Source organism: Hyla sarda, unplaced genomic scaffold (genome assembly GCF_029499605.1).
Source record: "Hyla sarda isolate aHylSar1 unplaced genomic scaffold, aHylSar1.hap1 scaffold_1059, whole genome shotgun sequence".
NCBI lineage: Eukaryota > Metazoa > Chordata > Amphibia > Anura > Hylidae > Hyla > Hyla sarda.
In genome coordinates, this window is record NW_026607678.1 from 102,501 (window position 1) to 117,500 (window position 15,000).

General features: G+C 38.0%; 1 protein-coding gene across 2 annotated transcripts in view; it reads right to left on the minus strand.

The window, feature by feature from the left end:
* Window positions 1-15,000, minus strand: part of NPHS1 (NPHS1 adhesion molecule, nephrin) — a gene marked incomplete at its 5' end in the record, with an annotated part of 65,824 nt that overhangs the window by 42,436 nt on the left and 8,388 nt on the right. For both annotated transcript variants that reach the window (XM_056551480.1, XM_056551479.1), the window contains 11 exon segments: window positions 629-801; window positions 1,410-1,539; window positions 2,325-2,490; window positions 2,593-2,717; window positions 3,114-3,255; window positions 7,137-7,294; window positions 9,646-9,817; window positions 10,308-10,429; window positions 10,973-11,076; window positions 11,802-11,880; window positions 11,957-12,088. In XM_056551480.1, coding sequence (XP_056407455.1) covers window positions 629-801; window positions 1,410-1,539; window positions 2,325-2,490; window positions 2,593-2,717; window positions 3,114-3,255; window positions 7,137-7,294; window positions 9,646-9,817; window positions 10,308-10,429; window positions 10,973-11,076; window positions 11,802-11,880; window positions 11,957-12,088 — 1,503 coding nt within the window.

The following is a 15,000-nucleotide window of genomic DNA, read 5'->3' on the forward strand; positions in this document are numbered from 1 at the left end:
ACTCAGGCAGTACAGGATAGCGAATTTTATTAATGATCTAAGGACAACGCGTTTCGGCATCTGCTGATGCCTTCCTCAGGTCCACTTAACAGTTCCCAAACTTCATTGGTGTTCAGTGAGGGACAACTGATTATCAAACCTGGTAGCGTCTGTACCGCTGCAGACTGGAGTCTGCAGCGGTACAGACGCTACCAGGATCGATAACCAGTTGTCCCTCACTGAACACCAATGAAGTTTGGGAACTGTTAAGTGGACCTGAGGAAGGCATCAGCAGATGCTGAAACGCGTTGTCCTTAGATGATTAATATAATTCATTATCCTGTACCGCCTGAGTCTCTCCGCCAATTCGGCATCTGAGCAGCGCCTCCATTAGCCCGGCTTTTTTTCCATTGTTTCCCTGCATTTCCTATCGACTTCTAACATAGAAGTCCGATGCCGGCGGGAGAGCTGCAACTCATATAAAGGTCATCATCCACGATGTAAGGGCTGCACAAGTTTCAGTGCGGCCCTCCTAAGGTTGGTATTTCACTGATTGGTGTGGTGGAGGGTGCACATCAGTGAATATACTGTTTCAGGGAGCGCCCCCTGCATCTCTTTCTCTCTCCCTCCACGTATCTTAGGTACTTACACAGAACACTCAGCTTATAGAAGGTGTTGACGGTCTCACTCAAGGCCACGCTGTAGGCCTCACAGGAGACGCGCTTGGCGTTGTCTGCAGAAGACACTGTTAGTGTGACGCTGCTGGAGGTCGACTTCCCACCATATTCTACATTCCTCATCCCCAGGTCTCTTCCTTTCAAACTGATAAAGAGGGAAGCCATTTTATTAGTTGGTTGGTTGGCAGGATTGTTGGTTGCTGGTGTGTTGGGTGGAGGGTCAGATGTTTGGTTGATTGGGTGATGGGTATTGTTGGTTGGGTTGCTTCACTGTTTGTTTGTGTAATTGGTTGTGTGGCCTTTTGGTTTGTTGGGTAAGTGGTCAGGTGGTTATTTGGGAGTTTAGTTGGGAGGTTGTTTGGGTGGTTAGCTGTGTGGATGGTGGCTTTGTTGCTTGGTTCTTTGGGTGATTGGCTGGTTGCTGGGTGGTAGGTTGGTTGGAGGGCTGGTTGGTTGGTTTGTTGGGTGGTAAGTCAAGTGTCGGACTGATTGGGTGGACAGTTGGTTATCTTGTCAGGTGATTGGTTAAGTGGTCGGTTGGAAATTAGGTTGGTTGATTTTTTGAGTGATAGGTTGGTCAAGTGGTCAGTCGGTTGTTAAGTGGTCGGTTGTATGGCTGGTTGGCTAGGTTGTTGGGTGATCAGTCAGGTGTTTGGTTAGGTGGTAGTATGGGTAAATTGGGGGTAGATTGGTTGGGTGGGTGGTAGGTTAGTTGGGTCCAAATGTATATAATATGAAGCTTATTCTACTCACATGACTCCATCCTTGATCCAGGATATTGTTGATTCGGGGTTACTGCTGCCGGTCCTGCACTCCAAGGTGATGGTGCTCCCACGTTTATAATGTTTGGGTGGGTTAATTATTTTGATGTCAATTGGAGGAACTGAATAAGAAGAAAACAATCCATGAAACCAACACAGTCAATAAACCCCATAGAGACGACCCATTGTAAACTGCATTACTGATATAAACTATACATGGAAATTTCATGCTCTTGGGTCATCTTTTAAAAACGTGTCCCCCATTTACCACTCGGGGACTCTAATATTCTATTCACTCATCTCTCCCAGGCCTAAAGGAGTACTCCGCCCCCTAGACATCTTATCTTCTATCCAAAGGATAGGGGATAAGAGGTCTGATTGCGGGGGTCCCGCCGCTGGGGACCCCTGTGATCTTGGCTGCGGCACCCCAGACATTAATAAAGGAGTACAAGCTAATAGGGCACCAATCCCCCAAGCATACCATGTGGAGGTGCTGACTATTTTTGTTTTTTGCATTGTCTGTATGGGGAGTGGTACCCCATTAGTCGTGCACCCCTCCCCATCCACATAGGGGTTTTATTCAGCTGGATCCTACATGCACCCAGTTTGGGGGCCTCAAGCCCAGGAGAATATTAGGGTCCGATCCAAAATGAGGCGCCCCTGAGTGGTGGATGAGGGACATTACGTTTATAGTGATATATCAGTAATAATCCATACCTATAGGGCTCATGGGCCTGTACAAAGTGCTGCAGAACCTCTTCTTTTGTTTGTCAATGGACCCAACAACTAGTGAAGAATCCATGATTGTTGCCCGTCCCACCTCATGGTGCTGCCCTCCTCATGATGCCACAGATACCCCTTACTATTCCCAGTAGGGTGACCCCATATGGAGACCCCGGTGACTCACACTGGATGTGGAGCTTGGTGGTGGCGGTCAGTATGGTCTTCCCATCGTTGGTGGCGTTGCAGCGGTAGGTTGCCTGGTTGTCACTCGGCGCGGTTTCAATGGTGATCTCTCTGGAAACAATCTTCCCTGCAGATATCGTCCGCCCCTCGGACACTGTTTTCTTATCCTGAACATTTAAATAGAACAATTTTGGTGAAAAATTTGAAAAAGTCCAACCCCCCCCCACAACATGGAGTCAGTCAAGTAAAGCTTCTCCAGATCTTTGTACCTTAAGCCAGGTGAGTCGGGGCCCTGGGTGGCCCCCACTGGACAGGCAGGTCATCTTCACACGTGTTCCGGCCCGAAAACGAGTGTCCAAGGGAGGAGCCTCAATCCAGATCTTCTGAGGAGGATCTGTTAATCAAGTTGTATTAACCCCTTAAGAATTGGGTTAGTAAGATGTCTCCCTATGTCCTCGGGTCCCACTGTGTCACCTGATCAATGCCCTACCCTTGTAGTGGTCCAGCCTGGTGTGACTGACCAGAGACCACCACAACCCCCACCCTGGTCCGTGTCATCACCACAGAAACATTCCAAGAGTGAGCTCAGTAGTGTTTAGTTGCTATGGATACGCTACAGTTCCATGGGGTTGTCATGTGGCATGTCCATAGCAACCAGCCTGTCTGAGCCAGAACCTTTCTATCCTTCTCTGCCGTATTATATAGATGAAGAACATTAAATCTCTGAAACAAACCGCGACAGATGCTACCAGACACCGTACAGACCCTGCGCCCCCGATACACGACTTACACTGAACGCTGAGCTGGACGCTGCTCGCTTTGGTGTAGAGAAGAGCCTCATTAAACGCCTCGCAGGTCAGAGACATCCCATTGTGTTCCCTCTGGACCAGAGCGGTCATATTGGACATCGTCATCTTCCCTCCATGAGTGGACTGGAAAGAAAATACCGAGAGGGATGGATAGAATGATAGATATGAGATAGATAGATATGCGATAGATAGATATGCGATAGATAGATATGCGATAGATAGATATGAGATAGATAGATATGAGATAGATAGATATGCGATAGATAGATATGCGATAGATATGAGATAGATAGATATGCGATAGATATGAGATAGATAGATATGAGATAGTTAGATATGCGATAGATATGCGATAGATAGATATGCGATAGATAGATATGCGATAGATAGATATGCGATAGATAGATATGCGATAGATAGATATGCGATAGATAGATATGCGATAGATAGATATGCGATAGATAGATATGCGATAGATAGATATGCGATAGATAGATATGCGATAGATAGATATGCGATAGATAGATATGCGATAGATAGATATGCGATAGATATGAGATAGATAGATATGAGATAGATAGATATATATGCGATAGATATGAGATAGATATGCGATAGATAGATAGATATGCGATAGATATGCGATAGATAGATATGCGATAGATAGATATGCGATAGATAGATATGCGATAGATAGATATGCGATAGATAGATATGCGATAGATAGATATGCGATAGATAGATATGAGATAGATAGATATGAGATAGATAGATATGCGATAGATAGATATGCGATAGATAGATATGCGATAGATATGAGATAGATAGATATGCGATAGATATGAGATAGATAGATATGAGATAGTTAGATATGCGATAGATAGATATGCGATAGATAGATATGCGATAGATAGATATGCGATAGATAGATATGCGATAGATAGATATGCGATAGATAGATATGCGATAGATAGATATGCGATAGATAGATATGCGATAGATAGATATGCGATAGATAGATATGCGATAGATAGATATGCGATAGATAGATATGCGATAGATAGATATGCGATAGATAGATATGCGATAGATATGAGATAGATAGATATGAGATAGATAGATATATATGCGATAGATATGAGATAGATATGCGATAGATAGATAGATATGCGATAGATATGCGATAGATAGATATGCGATAGATAGATATGCGATAGATATGCGATAGATAGATATGCGATAGATATGCGATAGATAGATAGATAGATAGATATGAGATAGATAGATATGCGATAGATAGATAGATATGCGATAGATATGCGATAGATAGATATGCGATAGATAGATATGCGATAGATATGCGATAGATAGATATGAGATAGATAGATAGATATGCGATAGATATGAGATAGATAGATATGAGATAGATAGATATGAGATAGATAGATATGAGATAGATAGATATGAGATAGATAGATATGAGATAGATAGATATGAGATAGATAGATATGCGATAGATAGATATGCGATAGATAGATAGATAGATATGCGATAGATAGATAGATAGATAGATATGCGATAGATAGATAGATATGCGATAGATATGCGATAGATAGATATGCGATAGATAGATATGCGATAGATAGATATGCGATAGATAGATATGCGATAGATAGATATGCGATAGATAGATATGCGATAGATAGATATGCGATAGATAGATAGATAGATAAGCGATAGATATGCGATAGATAGATATGCGATAGATAGGAGATAGATATGCGATAGATAGGAGATAGATATGCGATAGATAGATATGCGATAGATAGATATGCGATAGATAGATAGATATGCGATAGATATGAGATAGATAGATATGAGATAGATAGATATGAGATAGATAGATATGAGATAGATAGATATGCGATAGATAGATAGATAGATATGCGATAGATAGATAGATAGATATGCGATAGATAGATAGATATGCGATAGATATGCGATAGATAGATATGCGATAGATAGATATGCGATAGATAGATATGCGATAGATAGATATGAGATAGATAGATATGCGATAGATATGAGATAGATAGATATGAGATAGATAGATATGAGATAGATAGATATGAGATAGATAGATATGAGATAGATAGATATGAGATAGATAGATATGCGATAGATAGATATGCGATAGATAGATAGATAGATATGCGATAGATAGATAGATAGATATGCGATAGATAGATAGATAGATATGCGATAGATAGATAGATATGCGATAGATAGATATGCGATAGATAGATATGCGATAGATATGCGATAGATAGATATGCGATAGATAGATATGCGATAGATAGATATGCGATAGATAGATATGCGATAGATAGATATGCGATAGATATGCGATAGATAGATAGATAGATAAGCGATAGATATGCGATAGATAGATATGCGATAGATAGGAGATAGATATGCGATAGATAGGAGATAGATAGGAGATAGATATGCGATAGATAGATATGCGATAGATAGATATGCGATAGATAGATATGCGATAGATAGATATGCGATAGATAGATATGCGATAGATAGATATGCGATAGATACATATGCGATAGATAGATATGCGATAGATAGATATGCGATAGATATGAGATAGAAAGATAGATATGAGATAGATAGATATGAGATAGATAGATAGACTAGATAAGGGAATGCTGGCGGAGATAAGAGGAATCCAGGTATAAATTATTCCCTAGCAGATCATAGCTTCTGAGGACTTTGGGGAAAATCAGATTTTGGGCCTTTCATTCCCCTCCTGGCCATCACAGTTTTTCTGTGGGGTCGAAGTCAGCACAGGTGCTGCAGACAGCTGGATACTGGGCTATAAATGGAATACAGCAGTGTCGGACAATTAATCCCCTATCTGGCTATCCTCACGCTCAGCACACATGCTCCATTCATCTCTATGGAAGAGCCGGAGATACCCGATCACTGTACTTGTGTATCTCCAGATCTCCCATTGAGATTAAGGAAGGGCATGTGCCGACCTCCACTCTGTACGCGAGGAAAGTCCGGAGATCACGGGGTCCCAGCCATCGACCCCCCTTGATCAGACACTTATGCCCTATCCTTTGGATAGGGGATACATTGAACTACACTGCAGTACCCCTTTAAGATAAGGTGTAAGTCTCCAGGCTGGGCCTATGAGAACATGAGACTTTGATGGTTGTAGGAGTTTTGATGTTTGAAGGAACATGCGACATGTCTAACACATGGCGGCTGGTAGTCAGTGTGTAACACATGGCGGCTGGTAGTCAGTGTGTAACACATGGCGGCTGGTAGTCAGTGTGTAACACATGGCGGCTGGTAGTCAGTGTGTAACACATGGCGGCTGGTAGCAAGTGTGTAACGCATGGTGGCTGGTAGCAAGTGTGTAACACATGGCGGCTGGTAGCAAGTGTGTAACGCATGGCGGCTGGTAGTCAGTGTGTAACACATGGCGGCTGGTAGTCAGTGTGTAACACATGGCGGCTGGTAGTCAGTGTGTAACACATGGCGGCTGGTAGTCAGTGTGTAACACATGGCGGCTGGTAGTCAGTGTTTAACACATGGCGGCTGGTAGCAAGTGTGTAACGCATGGTGGCTGGTAGCAAGTGTGTAACCCCATGGCGGCTGGTAGCAAGTGTGTAATACCTGGAGGCTGGTAGTAAGTGTGTAACACCTGGCGGCTGGTAGTAAGTGTGTAACACCTGGCGGCTGATAGTAAGTGTGTAACACCTGGTGGCTGGTAGTAAGCCCCCTGAATAGAGAGGGCAGGTTATTGTGTAGTTGGCACTTGGAGGAACAGGATTTATGTTGTACTTTGTACTACTGGGTCTGATGACTTTATATGTTTTTTGTTTGCTAAAATAAAAACCGGAGAAGCCTCGTGTGATCGTCACTTGGGGTCCCTGTCACTGTTATTTTCTCCTATAATAAATAGATATCTCATTACTCACATCAGTTATGGTGACCACGGTGTCCTCCAGCTCTACGGCCCCCAGCCACCAGCGGATGTAGACGGGGGGATTACTGGATGCAGTGAAACAGGAGAAGGACAGGGTTGTGTTCTCGGGACCACTGGACGTGCCCAGGATTGTTACTTTGGTGGGAAGAACTAAGAGCAAGAAAACAACATGAGACGAGTGTGATCATGTGACCCTCATCCACCCCAGACTGGGGCTAAATAGAGGGTCTGCTGTGTGATGGGGGCAGTAATACTGCAGTTCACACCCCCCACCCCAAAAAAGGAGGATTTAATATATTTCCATTCATTAGAATGAACACAGGCCCAGTTAGGTCTGGGGGGCGCTGTCGCTTTATTTGCTTTGAAAAAACATCAAGATGAAAAGCGGAACTGCAAGATACAAGACGACCTGATGAAACCGGGAAGGGCAAATCTCTGAGGAAGAATTTACATCTAATATATTATATAACAATGTACTTTATTATATCTAATTGTATTCTATAATTTCACAATGCATTATATTATATCTAATTGTATTATATTATATATCACAGTATTATATTATATCGAAATATATTATATTATATCACAATGTATCATATCTAATTGTATTATATTATATCACAATGTATTATATCTAATTGTATTATATTATATCACAATGTACTATATTATATCTAATTGTATTCTATTATTTCACAATGTATTATATTATATCTAATTGTATTATATTATATCACAGTATTATATTACCGTATATCTTATTGTATTGTATTATATCAAAATGTATTACATTATATCTTATTGTATTATATTATATCGTATTGTATTATATCACAATGTATATTATATCTAATTGTATTATATTATATCACAGTATTATATTACCGTATATCTTATTGTATTGTATTATATCAAAATGTATTACATTATATCTTATTGTATTATATTATATCGTATTGTATTATATCACAATGTATATTATATCTAATTGTATTATATTATATCACAGTATTACCGTATATTATATCACAATGCATTATATTATATCTAATTGTATTATATTATATCGTATTGTATTATATCACAATTAAATTATATTATATCGTATTGTATTATATCACAGTATTATATTATATCTTATTGTATTATATCATATTGTATTATATCACAGTATTATATCTAATTGTATTATATTATATCACAATGTGTTATATCTTATTGTATTATATTTTATTATATCACAATGTATTATATTATATCTAATTATATTATATTATATCACAATGAATATCTAATTGTATTATATTATATCACAATGTATTATATTATATCTAATTGTATATTATATATTATATTATATCACAACACAATGTATTATATCTAATTGTATTATATTATAGACAATGTATTATATCTTATTGTATTATATCATATTATATCTAATTGTATTATATTATATCACAATGTATTATATTATATCTAATTGTATTATATTATAGACAATGTATTATATCTTATTGTATTATATCATATTATATCTAATTGAATTATATTATATCACAATGTATTATATCTTATTGTACTATGTTATATTATATCCTATTGTATGTTATATTATATCCCATTATGTCACATTATATTATATTCCAAAATATTATGTTACATTATTTTCTATCCCATTGTATTATGTAATATTATATTATATTCCATTGTATTATGTAATATTATATTATATTTCATTGTATTATGTAATATTATATTATATTCCATTGTATTATGTTACATTATATTATATCCCATTGTATTATGTAATATTATATTATATTCCATCGTATTATGTAACATATTAAATCCCATTGTATTATGTAATATTATATTCCATCGTATTATGTAACATATTAAATCCCAATGTATTATGTAATATTATATTCCATCTTATTATGTTACATTATATTATATCCCATTGTATTATGTAATATTATATTATATTCCATCGTATTATGTAACATATTAAATCCCATTGTATTATGTAATATTATATTATATTTCATTGTATTATGTAATATTATATTATATTTCATTGTATTATGTTACATTATATTATATCCCATTGTATAATGTAATATTATATTATATTCCATCGCATTATGTAACATTAAATCCCATTGTATTATGTAATATTATATTCCATCTTATTATGTTACATTATATTATATCCCATTGTATTATGTAATATTATATTATATTCCATCGTATTATGTAACATATTAAATCCCATTGTATTATGTAATATTATATTCCATCGTATTATGTTACATTATATTATATCCCATTGTATTATGTAATATTATATTCCATTGTATTATGTTACATTATATCTCATCTTATTATGTTACATTTATATTTAATGATATCTCCTGGTATTATACAGGTGGTGCAGATTTGGCAGGTCTTATTCCATTTCGCACTCTCCCTCCCCCCCTCCAGCAGAGACTCACAGAGGACATTGAGGGTGATGCTGGCCCGGAGGACCACCGGCGTCACGTGATTGACGGCCTCGCAGCTGATGACCGCCTGGTTGTGTTCCGGTTTGACATTTATATTGAGGAAACTTCTGGAGAGTCGTCTGTTGTTGTCCGTCTCCCAGCGGGTGTTCACCACCTCATCGTTCTGGACAAAAGAAGAATAAGATGAGAAACGAGAAGAATCAGATATGTCCTGGTCTGTATTATGGAAGCAAAGATCATGGGGGGAGGGGTCATACTAGAGAAAACATGGGGAGACAAGAAGTGAGCTTTTAGAGAATGTCCAGTGTAGAAAACCATCTATAATCCCCTCTTAGGACATCCTGACATAATCGAGGGGGGTCTCTAATTCCGGACCCTCATCTATCAGCCAGACCACAGAGCAGCCACATAGAGCATCTCTTACCTTGCAGACCCCAACATCTATTACACAGACACCATGCAATACTTTATTTCACCTGTGGTGGCGCTGCAGGGAGATAGAACACTTACTGACAGGTTCCTCCAGATTGTTCCTGATCGATCGAGGTCCCTGCACCATGACACCTGTCATCATCTTCCCATCAGGAGATCCTTCTAATGTGGAGAACCCCTTTAAGAGTGAATCTGACTACAGTGACTCCCGGGAGACTCACCTTCAACCACTGCAGAGTTGCCAAAGGATTCCCACTATGGGACGTACAGCTGAGCTTCAAGGTTTCCTCAGACTTTACGGATGGACCTTCGTAACCGTGAATGGTCGGGAGGTCAGGGGGAACTATGGAAACAAAGAAAGAAATATACCGTCAGCAGATGAAGCCCCTTATGCGTGAACACAATAGAAGCGGCCATCTTGTTTTCCAGTTTGATCAAGTAAAAGAATTATCTGTTCAGTGCATCTAAAAAAAAGAAAAGGTCAATTGGGAACTGAGCACCCGAAAACTAATTCTCCCAATTGACTTTAATGCTTTTTAATGGATTTCTCTAAACGATTAACATGTATGTGGGCTACAGAATGTTCCTTAAGGTGTAATGTGGGTACATGGATGGGATAAGTGACCACAAAGGTCACCCCACACCCCAGGTTCACCGTCTTGATTGTCCATTATGGCCAGCTTAGGGCCTGATAAGCTGTAAACATAATCCTACAGATGGGCACAGTGTACGGCGGGCACAGTGTACGGCGGGCACAGTGCACGGAGGGCACAGTGTACGGCGGGCACAGTGTACGGCGGGCACAGTGTACGGCGGGCACAGTGTACGGCGGGCACAGTGTACGGCGGGCACAGTGTATGGTGGGTACAGTATAGCATTGTCTCACACAGCACATTCATGGTGAAGCTCACGGTCAGTGGTGTCTGAAGAGCCGGATTTAGCGCAGAGCAGACCAGTAGTTTTCCATTGTCGGTACTTTGTGGGGTGACCCTGTGAGTGGAGAGAATGGTACCTGTGGTTATTATACATATATCTCTCCTCATCCACATAGATTCCAGCATTTCCAGCCATTCCCCTTATATGGCAGATGCCCAGAAACTTGGGCCTGGTCACTCAACACATCAACCGATTGTCGGTCTAACCCTGGTTTATCCATATGACGTATATCAAACAGATCTAGTTACATATCATAGTAACAATAAACCTAAACTAATACTAGGAGATGTCGGTGGGGTCACTGCGGTGCCCATCGTGGTGCCCTTTGTTGTGCTTGAATCCCTTGTAGTAATTCCTTCAGGATTCCTCCTGTAAGCACTGCACTAAAACTTTACTCAGAGATCAATTCATGCAATATCTACATATTATAGATGCTAGAGACCCTCAAGGCTATAATGGGGTTTATATACATGGGGGCCCTATAGCTTATCTATATTGGTAATGAGAAGCTGTGGGGGATTTACCTTCCACTGACATAACAGTCCTAGCAAACAAATCCCAAGTTCCATACCACCTAAAGATGATGAGGGGCCAATAACCAGCAGCAGAAGGGGCCACATTCTGAGTTTACCACGAAAAAGCTCAGTCACCCTACAAAGTGCAGTTACCCATTCATTTTAGGTATGGGGGAGGGTCCTGATCATGATTATTAACCCATCTGGGGATTGGCTTTATCTGGACTTCCCCTTTAAGACATGATAGGTGAAGTTCACACTCACATGGCTGTTGTCTCCGTATTCTCTAACTTGTTGATGGATCCCGGCTGACTGCTGGATGATGATGATACCTCCACCCCACCTATGTGTAACCAGAAGATATCAGTGTCACCCCTGCCCGTCACATGACTGTTATCCACCTTGGTTCTGGTACGTACTCTTGGTGATGATCAGTGTAGCAGCTGGTTTGGCATTGAGGACGCTGCACGTAACCGGGTACTCCACCCCATGAACCCATGTGGCTGAACTTCCGGCTACGTATTCCTTAAATACAACCTCCTCTGGGGGGACTGAGGGAGATACAAAAAACAGTCATAAAAACTCATAAAGGAGACGTAAGATATATGACATAGAACATACAATATATCCAGGAGGAGCAGATATATGACATAGAACATACAATATATATATAGGAGGAGCAGATATATGACATAGAACATACAATATATCCAGGAGGAGCAGATATATGACATAGAACATACAATATATATATAGGAGGAGCAGATATATGACATAGAACATACAATATATCATGGAGGGGCAGATATATGACATAGAACATACAATATATATAGGAGGGGCAGATATATGACAAAGAACATACAATATATATATATATAGGAGGAGCAGATATATGACATAGAACATACAATATATATAGGAGGAGCAGATATATGACATAGAACATACAATATATCCAGGAGAAGCAGATATATGACACAGAACATACAATATATATATAGGAGGAGCAGGTATATGACATAGAACATACAATATATATAGGAGGAGCAGGTATATGACATAGAACGTACAATATATCCAGGAGGGGCAGATATATGACATAGAACGTACAATATATATAGGAGGGGCAGATATATGACAAAGAACATACAATATATCCAGGAGGGGCAGATATATGACATAGAACGTACAATATATATAGGAGGAGCAGATATATGACATAGAACATACAATATATATAGGAGGAGCAGATATATGACATAGAACATACAATATATATATATAGGAGGAGCAGATATATGACATAGAACATACAATATATATAGGAGGAGCAGATATATGACATAGAATATACAATATATATAGGAGGAGCAGATATATGACATAGAACATACAATATATCCAGGAGGGGCAGATATATGACATAGAATATACAATATATGTAGGAGGAGCAGATATATGACTTAGAACATACTATATATATAGGAGGAGGAGATATATGACATAGAATATACAATATATATCTAGGAGGAGCTGATATATGACATAGAACATACAATATATCCAGGAGGAGCAGATATATGACATAGAATATACAATATATATATAGGAGGAGCAGATATATGACATAGAACATACAATATATATATATAGGAGGAGCAGATATATGACATAGAACATACAATATATATAGGAGGAGCAGGTATATGACATAGAACATACAATATATCCAGGAGGGGCAGATATATGACATAGAATATACAATATATGTAGGAGGAGCAGATATATGACTTAGAACATACTATATATATAGGAGGAGGAGATATATGACATAGAATATACAATATATATCTAGGAGGAGCTGATATATGACATAGAACATACAATATATCCAGGAGGAGCAGATATATGACATAGAATATACAATATATATATAGGAGGAGCAGATATATGACATAGAACATACAATATATATATATATAGGAGGAGCAGATATATGACATAGAACATACAATATATATATAGGAGGAGCAGATATATGACATAGAATATACAATATATATAGGAGGAGCAGATATATGACATAGAACATACAATATATCCAGGAGGGGCAGATATATGACATAGAACATACAATATATATATAGGAGGAGCAGATATATGACATAGAATATACAATATATATAGGAGGAGCAGATATATGACATAGAACATACAATATATATAGGAGGAGCAGATATATGACATCGAATATACAATATATATAGGAGGAGCAGATATATGACATAGAATATACAATATATATAGGAGGAGCAGATATATGACATAGAATATACAATATATATAGGAGGAGCAGATATATGACATAGAATATACAATATATATAGGAGGAGCAGATATATGACATAGAATATACAATATATATAGGAGGAGCAGATATATGACATAGAACATACTATATATATAGGAGGAGGAGATATATGACATAGAACATACAAAATATATAGGAGGAGCAGATATATGACATAGAACATACAATATATATATATATATAGGAGGAGCAGATATATGACATAGAACATACAATATATATAGGAGGAGGAGATATATGACATAGAACATAAAATATATATAGGAGGAGCAGATATATGACATAGAACATACAATATATCCAGGAGGAGCAGATATATGACATAGAACGTACAATATATATAGGAGGAGCAGATATATGACATAGAACATACAATATATCCAGGAGGGGCAGATATATGACATAGAACATACAATATATATATAGGAGGAGCAGATATATGACATAGAATATACAATATATCCAGGAGGAGCAGATATATGACATAGAACATACAATATATATCCAGGAGGAGCAGATATATGACATAGAACATACAATATATATATAGGAGGAGCAGATATATGACATAGAACATACAATATATATAGGAGGAGCAGATATATGACATAGAATATACAATATATATAGGAGGAGCAGATATATGACATAGAACATACTATATATATATAGGAGGAGCAGATATATGACATAGAATATACAATATATATAGGAGGGGCAGATATATGACATAGAACATACAATATATATAGGAGGAGCAGATATATGACATAGAATATACAAGATATATAGGAGGAGCAGATATATGACATAGAACATACAATATATCCAGGAGAAGCAGATATATGACACAGAACATACAATATATATAGGAGGAGCAGATATATGACATAGAATATACAATATATATAGGAGGAGCAGATATATGACATAGAACATACAATATATCCAGGAGAAGCAGATATATGACACAGAACATACAATATATATATATAGGAGGAGCAGGTATATGACATAGAATATACAATATATATAGGAGGAGCAGGTATATGACATAGAATATACAATATATATAGGAGGAGCAGATAT